The sequence below is a fragment of the Corvus cornix genome, chromosome 6 (genome assembly GCF_000738735.6).
Source record: "Corvus cornix cornix isolate S_Up_H32 chromosome 6, ASM73873v5, whole genome shotgun sequence".
NCBI classification, from domain to species: domain Eukaryota; kingdom Metazoa; phylum Chordata; class Aves; order Passeriformes; family Corvidae; genus Corvus; species Corvus cornix.
In genome coordinates, this window is record NC_046336.1 from 3,315,728 (window position 1) to 3,327,864 (window position 12,137).

At 40.3% G+C, this 12,137-nt stretch overlaps 1 protein-coding gene across 2 annotated transcripts in view; it reads right to left on the minus strand.

Moving 5' to 3' along the window:
- Positions 1-12,137, minus strand: part of ZRANB1 (zinc finger RANBP2-type containing 1) — a 43,173-nt gene that overhangs the window by 4,966 nt on the left and 26,070 nt on the right. For both annotated transcript variants that reach the window (XM_039553604.1, XM_039553605.1), the window contains exons 5-10: positions 11,912-12,065; positions 9,727-9,798; positions 8,733-8,931; positions 5,223-5,343; positions 4,252-4,381; positions 203-432 (exon numbers count right to left, since the gene is read on the minus strand). In XM_039553604.1, the coding sequence (XP_039409538.1) occupies positions 203-432; positions 4,252-4,381; positions 5,223-5,343; positions 8,733-8,931; positions 9,727-9,798; positions 11,912-12,065 (906 nt within the window). The remainder of the gene's footprint in view (positions 1-202; positions 433-4,251; positions 4,382-5,222; positions 5,344-8,732; positions 8,932-9,726; positions 9,799-11,911; positions 12,066-12,137) is intronic.

Consider the following 12,137-nt stretch of genomic DNA (forward strand, 5'->3'; position numbering starts at 1 on the left):
TGTAAATAAGCATCATATTTATGGGAAAACACCTTTCAGAATCACCTGGAATGATGGGGAAGGGAGCAGTATTAATTAACCAGAACAGCACACTCCCTGTAATTCTGTGGACACCAAAAACCCACGGGGCTACAGAGATTGCTGAGCTTCAGCAAGCAGCTGTGACAAAGCCACCACCACACACCAGGTGTTTCTTTCTTACCTCTTGAGCAGAAAGGAAGTGAATGTGCAATAATTTCCTCTCGCTGTCCACCAAGGGTAGAAAAGTAACAGTAACATCATCGTCAGTGTTCAAATTAGCACCAGCGCCTCGATTGCCATAGCCATCATTCTCCATGGCAACCAGGGCGGAGAAATGGCCCCTCGTGTAGCCCAGAGCTATGGGACTTTTCCAACAGAAACTCTGTTCCCATAACAAAGGCAAATACACACCTGTGGGGAATTAAAGCACAGGGTAAGGCTCAGAACTGGTGTTCAACAAGGAAGGATTTTGATACAAACCTTGTGGTTTTGGCTGAACTGTAACAGAAGCACATCACTTTTAAAACATATTTGGTTTGGCCTGACACTGACACACTCTTCAGTAGAGCTAATTGTTATTAATTAACACAAATCAAGCATCTTTGCAACTGTACAAGTTTAGACACAAAAGATTAAAATCACAACCAATACATTACTACAGCCCTAAAATTTATGGTCTATAGTGCAGTGATGAACGAAAAACAAGGTTAGAAAAGCAGCCTTTTATGTTTGGTAACTCTTAAAAAAAAAAAAGAAAAAAATCAGATTCTGCATCACAGAAATAAAGGCTACAGTCAGATGTCTATTTTTACCAGAGCAAAAATTCCACCATCTGCTCACAAAACCTATTATTAAAAGAACTCACTGCACAAAATGTTACTCAGCACTGATGTAACCCATCCCAGAGAATGGGACTGCTCATATACAGTACTCACAGATTCAATTAACACACATCAATTATTCATATCAATTTAAAAAAAAAAAAGGAAAAAAGCACCAAAAAGCTTTTTTACATTTTACTACTTTGCTCAGCTACAACCAACACCTGATGCCACAGATCCTGAGAGGAACTGCACTTTTTCTCCCCACCACTTTTAGCAATAAAGACAGCAATTTGCTTGAGGTCTCAAAATAAAACTGGAACTCCTTTCTTCCAGAAACATAAATAATTCTTGGTGTGTACTGCAAGACAACTTAAGCAAAGGCACAGCTCACCTTGTGACAGGTTAAAAATAGCCCCACATAAACTCAAGTGCACATGTAGCATAGCAACCCCTCTAGTACAGCTGCTGCTGCAAACACGGCGCTCCTCCAACAGCCACGGAGAGGGAAGGGCAACGCTAAAATGGGAATCGGAGGCAGGGGGTGGCTTTGGAGGTTCTACTAAAGTTTTGAGCTCATCTTTTTGTGCTGCAGTAAAAATTAGTGGGGGCTGCCAGTAAATAATTGTCCCTTTTTCCCCCCCTTGTTTTTGAATTAGCAATCAAGAGCTACCTAAAAGTCTTGCCATTTATTTAAAATGAAGATTCACTCAAGTTTTTACCACACCACGATTTAAGGACAGATCCTTCTAATACCTTCTTAGCCCTCCCTTCCTCCTGTCCCCATCATTAAGTCTCACTCTAATGCAACATTAAACACAGAAGGTGAAGAACACAGGATAAGCCTTCACCAGAAAGTTTCAGATCTTTGCATTAAGGGAAAGAACCAAACATCCAGTCAAAATTCCAATTTACAGATAACATCCAGTCAAATGTAAGGAAGACAGTCCCCCAATTCCTGGGAATCAGTTCTTCATGCACACAGAGCACAGCTATGTGCCCTTTCAGGACTGAAACTCATCTGGTTGCCTCCATGCCTACACTGAAATTCAGCAAGTTTTGGAAATCTTTTTTCACCATTGTTTTATCTTGTTGAAAATTCCACATTAATCATTTCCCCAAGACAGAAGGCTGTGCTACACTTTCCATTCCTCCTCAACACTGTGATGAGCTCCACAAGAAAAGAATTTCAAGCATTGCCAGGGAGAATATCTAGTGCTCTTAGGAGTTATAAAAGTCACGCTGATATAAAGTGAGAAGGTTGTGTAACAACAGTTGACATGAGCACAAGCCACAGAAAATAAAGAGTATGGGCTAACACCTATCCTGAAGCCACCCACATAGGATTTAGTGTCTCCAGCCTGACCTGATGATCACTTCCGTCAGTTACCTTTTTTTCTGTTCAATTTTAAAAGCTGCATATTTGTGCCACTAAATACATGTGGCCAGACAAGGAGGGTCTGACCAGGGTCATAGTTAGGGCCTGAGCAAACAGGTCTTCCACCACTGAAGCTTTAGTATTTAAAGAAGCATTAACAATCAGCTGGAATCTGGGAAACAAGGAGGCTGGCAATTATGGGACTCACAGCAGCTACAGCAAGGATGCCAAGCTGGAACAAGGAATCCCTGGAGAAAAAATTCTTGTCAGGGAGAGTATTTTAGGGGTGGATAAGAGGGTGCTACAAACTGAACCGTGATGTTGAACAAGCATTAAAAAAATTCAATTCCCCATTTCTATTATAACCCACAATTACAGAGTGGTTTGGGTTGAAAGGGACCTTAAAGCCCAACCAGTTCCACCTCCTGCCATGGGCAGGGACACCTTCCACAGGGCCAGGTTGTTCCAAGCCCTGGCCAACCTAGCCTTGAACACTTCCAGGGACTTTTCTGGCGGATGTGATGTTAAACAGAGGCAGGGTGCTACCCAGATACTGAGGGACACCCCAGCACTCCCCAAAGCTCCACATGCTGAGCACAGCCCACACACAGGCCCAGAGCAGGAGCCTCCTCCTGGCAGCCCACCCCACTCGGAGCTCACGGCTGTTGGGTTTCAGCTGTGCCAATGGCATTTGATTAGCACACATTAACCACAAAAATGTGGCTGGGCAGGGAGAGGAGCAATTCCAGGTACTGCGACACAGGACTCCAAGTTCACCTGTTCCCCGTGCTGCGTGTTTCCATGTATGGCTGGATGTGGCTTGTGGCAAGCAAATCTCAAGTCGTAACTATTTGGCTGCCTAAATTCCTGGAAACCCATGTGCTGTAAAAGGGTGTTCCAGGCACCCTGTTTCCCTCTGGTTCACAGAGCAAGAAACCATTTCAGCACATTTAGGCCATGTAATACTTGTCTGCCTCGATGCCCAATCTAGGAAATAAAACCATTTGCAAACCACCAAGCCTTAGAATTAAAAGCAGCACAAACCTGGCAAGTCAGATTTAAGTGAAACGAGTAACTGTTCCTTCCCAGCCTTTCATCCTCAAAAAAAAAGTTAACATGTAACTAAAAAGACTACCAAACTTTTAGACTCCACAAAAAAGTAATTAATTTCCCTAGATAAAGTTTTGTTACTGCCCCAAACTTAGAAGCCAAGACTCTAAATAGTTATAAATTAACATTAACTCCACAGTTTGGGGTTTCCTATACATCATGGGTTTGCCTCCTTCCAAAGTCACCATACTTCTTTTCTTTCAAATCACAAAGATGTTTTGGGAAGCCCTCTGCTAAGCTATAAATAAAGAGTGGGTCATCATCAAGCAGGTGTACTTGAGGCCAGGAATATGAACTGTGGGCAAAACAAATGTCCCAACCCCCTGGAACACACACAGAGCCTTCCCCACGGGTTTTATTTACAGCTCAGGATGTGAAGATGCTCCCAATCCCCTCTCATATTTTATTATCTGAATAGTAAAGTATTAGCATGTAATAGAGGGGAAAGTTGCCCACAGATTTGGTTTGCAAAGCAGAAAATGCATCTTTAGAAATCTACAGATGTTAAGTCTAAGCAAAACTGGACTGAGTCATCTTCGTATTTACGTTAAGGACAGTCAGGCTGTCTTGGAGATGAGGAGAAAAAGTCAGAAAGAACCTGATCAAACTATGCAAAATTATAATACTAATGAGAAATAAGTCAGTATTCACACCACACTTGCTGTAAAGTGTAAATTACTGAAACACAGATAAATTTTAAAAACTTCCTTTAAAGTACATCATGGAATTCACTTTTACAGGCACCATGCCTACTATAAAATGAAAAACTGCAAGTTTGGAGAGATTGTTTTGTTCTTTTTAATAGCAAATGAAAATTTACCTACAACAGAATTCCATCCTTTTCCAGACAGTCCCTTCATGTCACTATTGATTTACAGCCCAACCTTGTTTAAAACTGAATTTAAAAAAACAAATGCGTACCTTGGAAGCGGGTATATCCTAATGTTTCTCCCCGAAAACTCTTGTAATATTTTACTCCATAAACTATAATTGGTCTTCTAAGAATATGTGCAAGTACAAAAATGTGTGTCTGCTCCAAACTCGCTCCAGGCTGAACCAAACACAAAGAAAGACATCAATTGAAACACAACTTACCATCCTGTGTGTTGAAATTTAAAAAAACAGTCTTCAAGTTGAGAGAGAAAATGCTTTTAAGAGTGATAAAGCTTTAACAGGAAAAACAAAAGACTGGGAAATTATTGGAAATAAGGAAAAACATTTCAGCTTGTCAGCTGTCAGCAATAATTCTCTGTCCTATTGCCCAGATTCAATGTAATGGATTTCATTCCCCACTTAGAAGTGAAACTCTACATAATGTTAGGTCTAAAAATAATGCACTCATCTGAGGGCACTTTAAGGCAAATACCTTTTGATGATAGGAAAAGGGCACATCCAAAACAAACCTCAAAGAAATAGCACCAAAATCATGTTTATACTTTAAAAGAGGAGCTAAAAATATTCCTATAGCTGGAAGCTTATAGGAACATAAATCTCATTTTGGAGGGGAGTTATAAAACCTCAGCTTGCTGGAGTTTGAGCAGTGTAAGCCGACAGGTTTGGAGGTGTGTTTTGGGAGGTAAAAGTGCTGCAGGAGCTGGAGGCAGGATATTAAACACATGATTATCTACTAGTTTGTTCTACAGACTTCACCTTAATACCATCATTCGTTTTTTGTGTTGCACTGCTTAATAGCAAGCTCAAAAATTTTAATTTCAAATGAACCTTTCCATACTTGCAGAAGAGTTTACTCAGTAATATTTTAAGATCACTGGCTTAAGAGGGATGTTTTTCCTTCATACAGGATATTCCCCAAAACCACTTCTAGTTCTGAAATTTCTTTCAGAAATTAAAATATCTTTTCCAAAAGCCCTCTGACAAAGGAGTTTTCTTACCTGGCTTGCAAGAGAGAGAATGAATGCCCAATCTTCCTGCCACTGTTCCTCTCGCAAGGAGAAATGTAAACCGAAGCTTTGGGAATACCATGATTCCCACTCTTTCCAGCGTGTGTAGAACCTAAGATGTTAAGGGAGAGAGAGAGAGAGAGTGGCAAAGGCAAAAACATTTACTCAACCACCATAATCCTGACAGCAATATTTAACCCTTGCAATCCTTTATCCCAAGAAGGGGGAAAAAAGAGAGCAAGTATCAGGAAAACTGATTTTGTTTTGGTTTTTTTTTATCTTCAGGAGACTCCATTTATTAATCCTCATTTAAGAGCCATTTAAAAAAGAAATGCAATTTCGACAGCAAACATGATCCAAGTTCCTACCAGGCTCCTGCCCAGTTTGATACTTCTTGCAATAGGGGTTTTTTAAGTCTTATTTAGGCTTATTTAAGTGTTGATATACAGGGAACATAAGTAAGACATTCCATTTCATACAAGAGGAGTTGCTCATTCTTCTCACACAAAAAATACAGGTATTTTTCTATTTTTAACAACATCCTGAGTTAATTAACTTCAAAGTACTTGCACATCAATTTCCAACAGCCCATGGTTAAGAGGCAGAATCTGTTTTCTACCAGATTTTGGAGCAAAGGGGTGGTAATTCCATATTATATGGAGTTGTAAAGCAGTGTGGATAAGAATCAAATATGCAATGTGGGATTTAGTTTAGTTATGATATTTTATTTAACCATTTACCAAGAGAAATGACACATTAAGAAGATGATGTTTACTTTTAAAAATTTTAAACTCTATATAATCACCACACTATGAAAAAGCCACAACTTCATATTAGGAATCAGGATTTAGGGAACAGTGCTAAGCCAACTTTTAACAACGGTCTTTCCCGTGAAGACAAAGAAACCATTCTGAAGTTTCAGCTTATTAAAAAAGTCACTGAAATGAACTCATTTAATTAAAACTTGAGAGTATTAGCAGACAGTGAGTGTGTGTGGATAAGATCTTTCCTATGCTTTCAGTGAAGCTGGAATCACCCTAAAATCTTGGTGTGTAGGACAGCAGCCACCAGCCAGGCTGGCTTTCCTGAGTCCATCTAAAGCCCTTGCATGGCTTAAAATTCCTATTACTACGATGTTTAGATAGGTCTGTGCTAATTCACAGTAATATATCCACAGGGAATCTCCTGGATCTGCATTCCAGCTTTTATCCAAACACACCAATATTTCCACCTTTGCAGCTGATAAATATTTTGCCTGTTTTCTCCCATAAATCTCTAACTGAGCACTTTGTGCTAAATGAATTCATTCCCAGGTCTCCTGAAAGACATTTAATCAGATTCTGGGTGAAAGAAAAGAAAAAAAAAAGCAAAACAACAACAACAAAAACTCCCACATCACCAGAGTAAGAGAGAAAGCCCAGAAAATTCAAGGGAAAAAAAGAAAAAAAGGAAAAACACCAAACTACTCCCCAAAAGCTTGACTGATTGTTAAAGTGTTCTCCTAAAGAAATTTCTTCCCTGAGTTAGTCAGCCATACACAAGATTTTGATCTTATTTAAAGCAAACTTTTCAGGTTAACACAAGAGAACTGAATGCATCCATTAAAGAATAAAATTCTGAAAGTCAACTTAGGGCATGTGCCCATTCTCCAGCAAAAGCTAATGGTGGCATACAAAAAGGGACACATCGGAACACACTTTTGTGTAAACTAAAAAAGTGTAGCTACTGAAAGGTGAGTGGAAAAGCCTCTGGGAACTTCACTATGGAGCTTTTTCCAAGTACCACATACAAGACTGTCTCTGGTAAATAGATTTCTCTTTGTTTAGCATCTAAACAAATAGAACAAAACAAGGTCAAGTGAGTTACATGAGTGTTTTCTGTCTGACTATAAAAATACCCATTTTTAAGTTCTTTGTGGAGGCTTTGAAGAATAATTCCACTAGATAAAAGTTTAAGCAGGGATTGTTTTTAAGAGCCTGTTCCAGTGACGACATTGCTTCCAATCAGCCACATGTCCTAGCCCACAAAATTAAATGTATCTTCTCAAATGGAATCTATACAGCAAGTATAGAATGTACAGGATGATCAATTTACAACAAAACCTGGCTAAAAGACTTATTCTAAAGACTTGTTCCTAATAAGGAACATGACTTGTTCCTTACAGACTTGATCTTTAAAGTCTGAAGACTTGTTCCTATAAAGGAACACACCAATCAGTTAAAAATTATGCTTCTAATAAGGATAAAGATTAAGCAAATTCAGAGTAAAATGAAAATTCTGTCTAGACATAAACTAAAAAGCTTAACAAGATTTAATAGCCTCTAAATGAGTGTTACATTTATATACACCAATAAGTCAACCACAGTTAACACCAACATTTTGAGAGATTTAATCCAAAGCTCAGTAGTTTGCAGCATGTTTTTGGATACCATGCTTGGTTTTGTTACCATAAAGAGCAAAACCTGTTCTGTTTTGGCCTGATGGGAGCTGCCTGTGATGCCAAGGAAATTCCTGCATGGACAAGATGCACACTCCATGCTGAACAACACCAAAGCAGTGACAGATCCTTTCAGACACTGGTTCCTGGGAGAATTGCTACTGAGACATCACTTTCTGGAATCCAGCTCCGGAGGCTAATTTGGGCAGTTCTCTCCCAATAGCACAAAATTTACTTAGAGGTACTCCTAAATTAACCTTTGTTGTTGACCTCCTGCACAGCACTGAGGACGGGGACAGGCTCTTTCTGCAGTATGTGCTGACAGTGTTTCTCCTGTCCTTGACTACAAGAACATCAAATAAATGATCACCTGTGTCTTGGATTATCAGTCTTTATCAGCTCATCCCTTAGTCCAGGACACCCTGGAGAGCTGCTGGACAACCACTGGGGGTCCAACTAAGATCTTCCCTCTAGCAGAAGCAAACCACACTATCCAACTAAAGAAGGTTGTCAGTGCAAAGCAACCGAAGTTGTTTTACAGAATGATGAATCAATTTTATGGCCAAATGACAGAATAAGTTAAATGCCAACACTCTGTGCTTTACTGCCATTATTTTAGCAGGCAGAACAGGGATAAAAAGAGCAGTCCTGAGTAAAGCCATAACTAAGCAGATGGAATGAAAATACTGAAAAGTTTATAAGGAATAAAAAAGGCTGTCTTCTACTAACAATCTTCTGCACAGCTCCCACCAAGCAGCAAGGCATGGCATGTGCATGATTTACATTGCAAGGACACAAATTCCAGCTGCAGTAACTGTGGTTAGTGCATGCTTGACAAGTATAAAGCATTTTAGTGTTTGAAATGCCATTTGCTGAGCATCACACGCCATCCCTGCGTTCACAGTGCCCAAGTTTCCAGTGCTCATATTTAAAACGTAAGATTAAGATCACAGCCGGGACCACGGTGACTCGACAGCTTCGAGGAGCACAATCCCAGGGAACTGGGGAAGGGTGGCTGTGGGGTTTTGCCACTACAGCACATGGAAAAAGCTGCCCTAACTCACCAGTGGGAGCAGTCGTGTAAACTGTCGTGCAGAGCCTTGCGCAGCACGGAGTCCTTGTCGTAGATGCCCCAGGTGGCCTGGAGCACGGAGTCGAGCAGGCAGTCGCCAGCAGTGCGGTTCCAAAGTGCGTACAGCCTGCTGTCCAGGCGTGTCCCCAGCTCCAGGGACCAGTTAATGATGGGAGACTCCTCTTCCAGCTCTGCAACGGGACAGCCAGCTCTTAAACACTCCACTTACTTATCTCAGAGAATTCAGACAGAAGAATAATGGCACAGTCTCAATAATCTGCCCCTCTGCATGAATAAAACTCTGCTTTCCTTCGTACTACAAGGAACAGGTGAACTACACCGGCAGAAGAAATTTCTTCTACTGTCAATAAAATAAACCAAAAGCAAACCAAACCATAGCATGACATCATTTGTTTGAGGATTGTTACTGAAATGAAAAGATTTTTTTCAGTTTTCCTTAAAAAGCTTGTGACTCAAAACTGACTTCTAAAGATTTTTAAAGCTCTACAGAGATACACTACAAACATGATTTCTACAGACTCTATTCTCCCTCTGCTGCATAAATAGACTGGAAACGTTAAAATTAAAATAGTTTTACATGGGCATGCAGTGACAGGTTAAGGGGGGATGGCATCCTACTGCCAAAGGGCAGGGTTAGATGGGATATTGGGAAGGAATTGTTCCCTGTGACAGTGGTGAGCCCTGGCATAGGCTGCCCAGACAAGCTGTGGTTGCCTCATCTGTGGAAGTTGCTGGTTTGGAGCAACCTGGTTGAGGGGAAGGTCTTTAAGGTCCCTTCCAGCTCAAACCATTCTGTGACTTTATGAATTCCAGGGTGAAGATTAACATGAAAGCATCCAATCTCTGCTTAAAACATGTTCATGGACAAAGCCACATATATAAAGACACACGTAGTTTATTTTTAGTAAGAGAAACATTCTCTGATGAAAAGCCAGGATGATCCCAGCTGTTCTCGGTGCATTTACCTTTCTGAACATCTCTGTCAAGTACTTCATCAAATAATTTTTCCTGGACTGTGGGTGGTAAATCTTCAATATCTGGAAAAACAGACAGCAAATACAAGAGTCACTTAATGCTACTGTAAAAGAGACATCACCAGCTGCTGCTCAGGAGAACTCACAGAACAGCTTTTGCCCTATCAGGTCTAACACTTCCTCTGGAAAGCTGCTGTCATGTGCTGCAATCCTAAGCAATGGTTTTCCACCTATCTGAATGGCTTCTTCTCTGCAGTCTATCCCAATGGACAGATACAGTTTGTCAAGGAATGTGTTCTTCTCCAGAATATCCACTTCCTTAATCATCTCATTCAGACCTCAATAAAATAGTTTTGAGAACCCCAAAGGTTTGCAGATAAGTTAGAAAACAAGAAATGGGAAAACCATTGAGCCATGGAAAATGCCCCCTACTGACAACTGCTCCAAGAACTTTAGAGACAGAATTTGCAACTACCTTATAAAAAAGAAGGAAAAAAACCAACAAACACTCTCACACATTCTAAAACTCAGCATGTGCCACACAGTAAATATTTGCTCCTGGCCTGCATTCCAAAAGGATAAGCAGTAAAGGGTTGCCAGGCAGAGCAGCAACCAGAGAAACTTTGCTGGTTTCAGCACAATCATGAAACTTAAACATGTGAAAGTTAAGGCAATAAATAAAATAGGAACAGGAATATCCAGCATCCCTTCAGGCACTCTAGGGGATAAGGACTGGGGCCTAAGTGGTATTTCAAGGACACAAAGATCTCTCTTAATTGCAGTGTGGTAGCTGCCAGTCCTGCTCAGATGTCCAATACCCCAGGGCTTTTAAGTCCACATTTAGGCACATGAGTTGCTACTGAAGCACATTAATGCTTGGTGCAGGCAGGGTGATGTGGGGTGGTCCTTTTTTTGTGTGATTGATTGGGGCTTTTAAAGCTAAAACTGCTTTTAGTGGCCAGCAATCAATTTAAAAGCTTTGCACTCTAACATCCATGCATTGGCTTTTCAGGAGGATCCAATCTGTTAATTTGAAAGGTTGAGTGGAAACTGGTTCCTAAACTACATTGTTTAGGTAATATCTGAACAGAACTGTGTGATTTATACTTCTATCCTTGGAAATGCTCTCTGGAGCCAAACTGCAAAAGGTGTGCAATTGGCAAAGTGTGAGGAAAGTGGAAAGTCTTGATGCTTTTGAACAGTCTTATTTTCTAATTACTTAATGGCTTAATGTGTTAAAAAGCTGCACAGTGCTTTAAGATGTGTCTCTTGAGAACACTGAACAAATCCTTCAGCTCTGGAGAGAACAACATTTCTCACGTGTGTTAGGAAATCCTTCTGTTGCCCGTTTCCCTTCTCTCCCCCAAAAAGCAATGAAGTTTTAGTCTCCTACAGACACCCTGTACACCCACCCTACCTGCCTCTCATACACAACCCACAGAGTACAACTGAATACAGCACCTCAATCAGGTACCCAAGTGGTAAATATTATCCAGACTTTTTGAAGAGGAGGAGATGAGGTAACACTCAACCAAAAGGGTTCCAAATAGAATTCTTAAAATGTTTTATAAAACACACAAAGAGATCTGCTGATTGGCACAGTTTCCAGCTGCATATTTTCTTACTGCTTCTAGCATTTCTATTAAAGGAAACAGCTACTGAAGATTAAAAGTCTTCTAATAGCTCCTTGTTAATAGATAAACATTCTCTTGATCTCAGAGTACCTCAAAAGTATTCAAAAAGTGCTATTGCTACAAGCAGGTACAAAGAACAGCTCTGGGTCTCAAGAGAAAGGACTGGAAGCTAAAATAGCCATGTGAAAAGTCGTACCATGGACCAGAAATGTCTGGGCTCCAATATTCACTTTAAATACAGCCTTTCCTTAGAACATACCACTTTTCTTCCATTTCTTCATGTCTAAGTAGGACAACAGATGCTCAGCTCACAGGAGCAATGCATGGATGAAAGTGTGCAAATACTGAGCAATTAAATTCAACTATTAAATCTGATCTAATAAAATAGGTCTTAATAAATAAACCTCTTAATAAACAAATTAATAAAGCTCTTAATAAATAAAACCTGCACACACATCACCACCAGAAAGTCAAAATACATTATTTTCAACTAGTGACCAAGCAATAAAATCTTCCAGCAGGAAGAAGGGTTTTGTAGCTACCTGCAGGTAACGTAAACGTCACAAGGTCAGTCAGAAAATAGCAAGCAAAGTCTCCCTTTCGCTGATGAAGAGATGCAGCAATTTCACGGCGGATTTGTTCCGTGACCTCTGGACACACCATGGCAGGAATGCACTTGGCTGCATGCTGGGATACCTGTAACACAACACAGTTACTGCACTCAGGATTATCCCATTAAATATGAAGATTTGGGAGGGATGACCACCA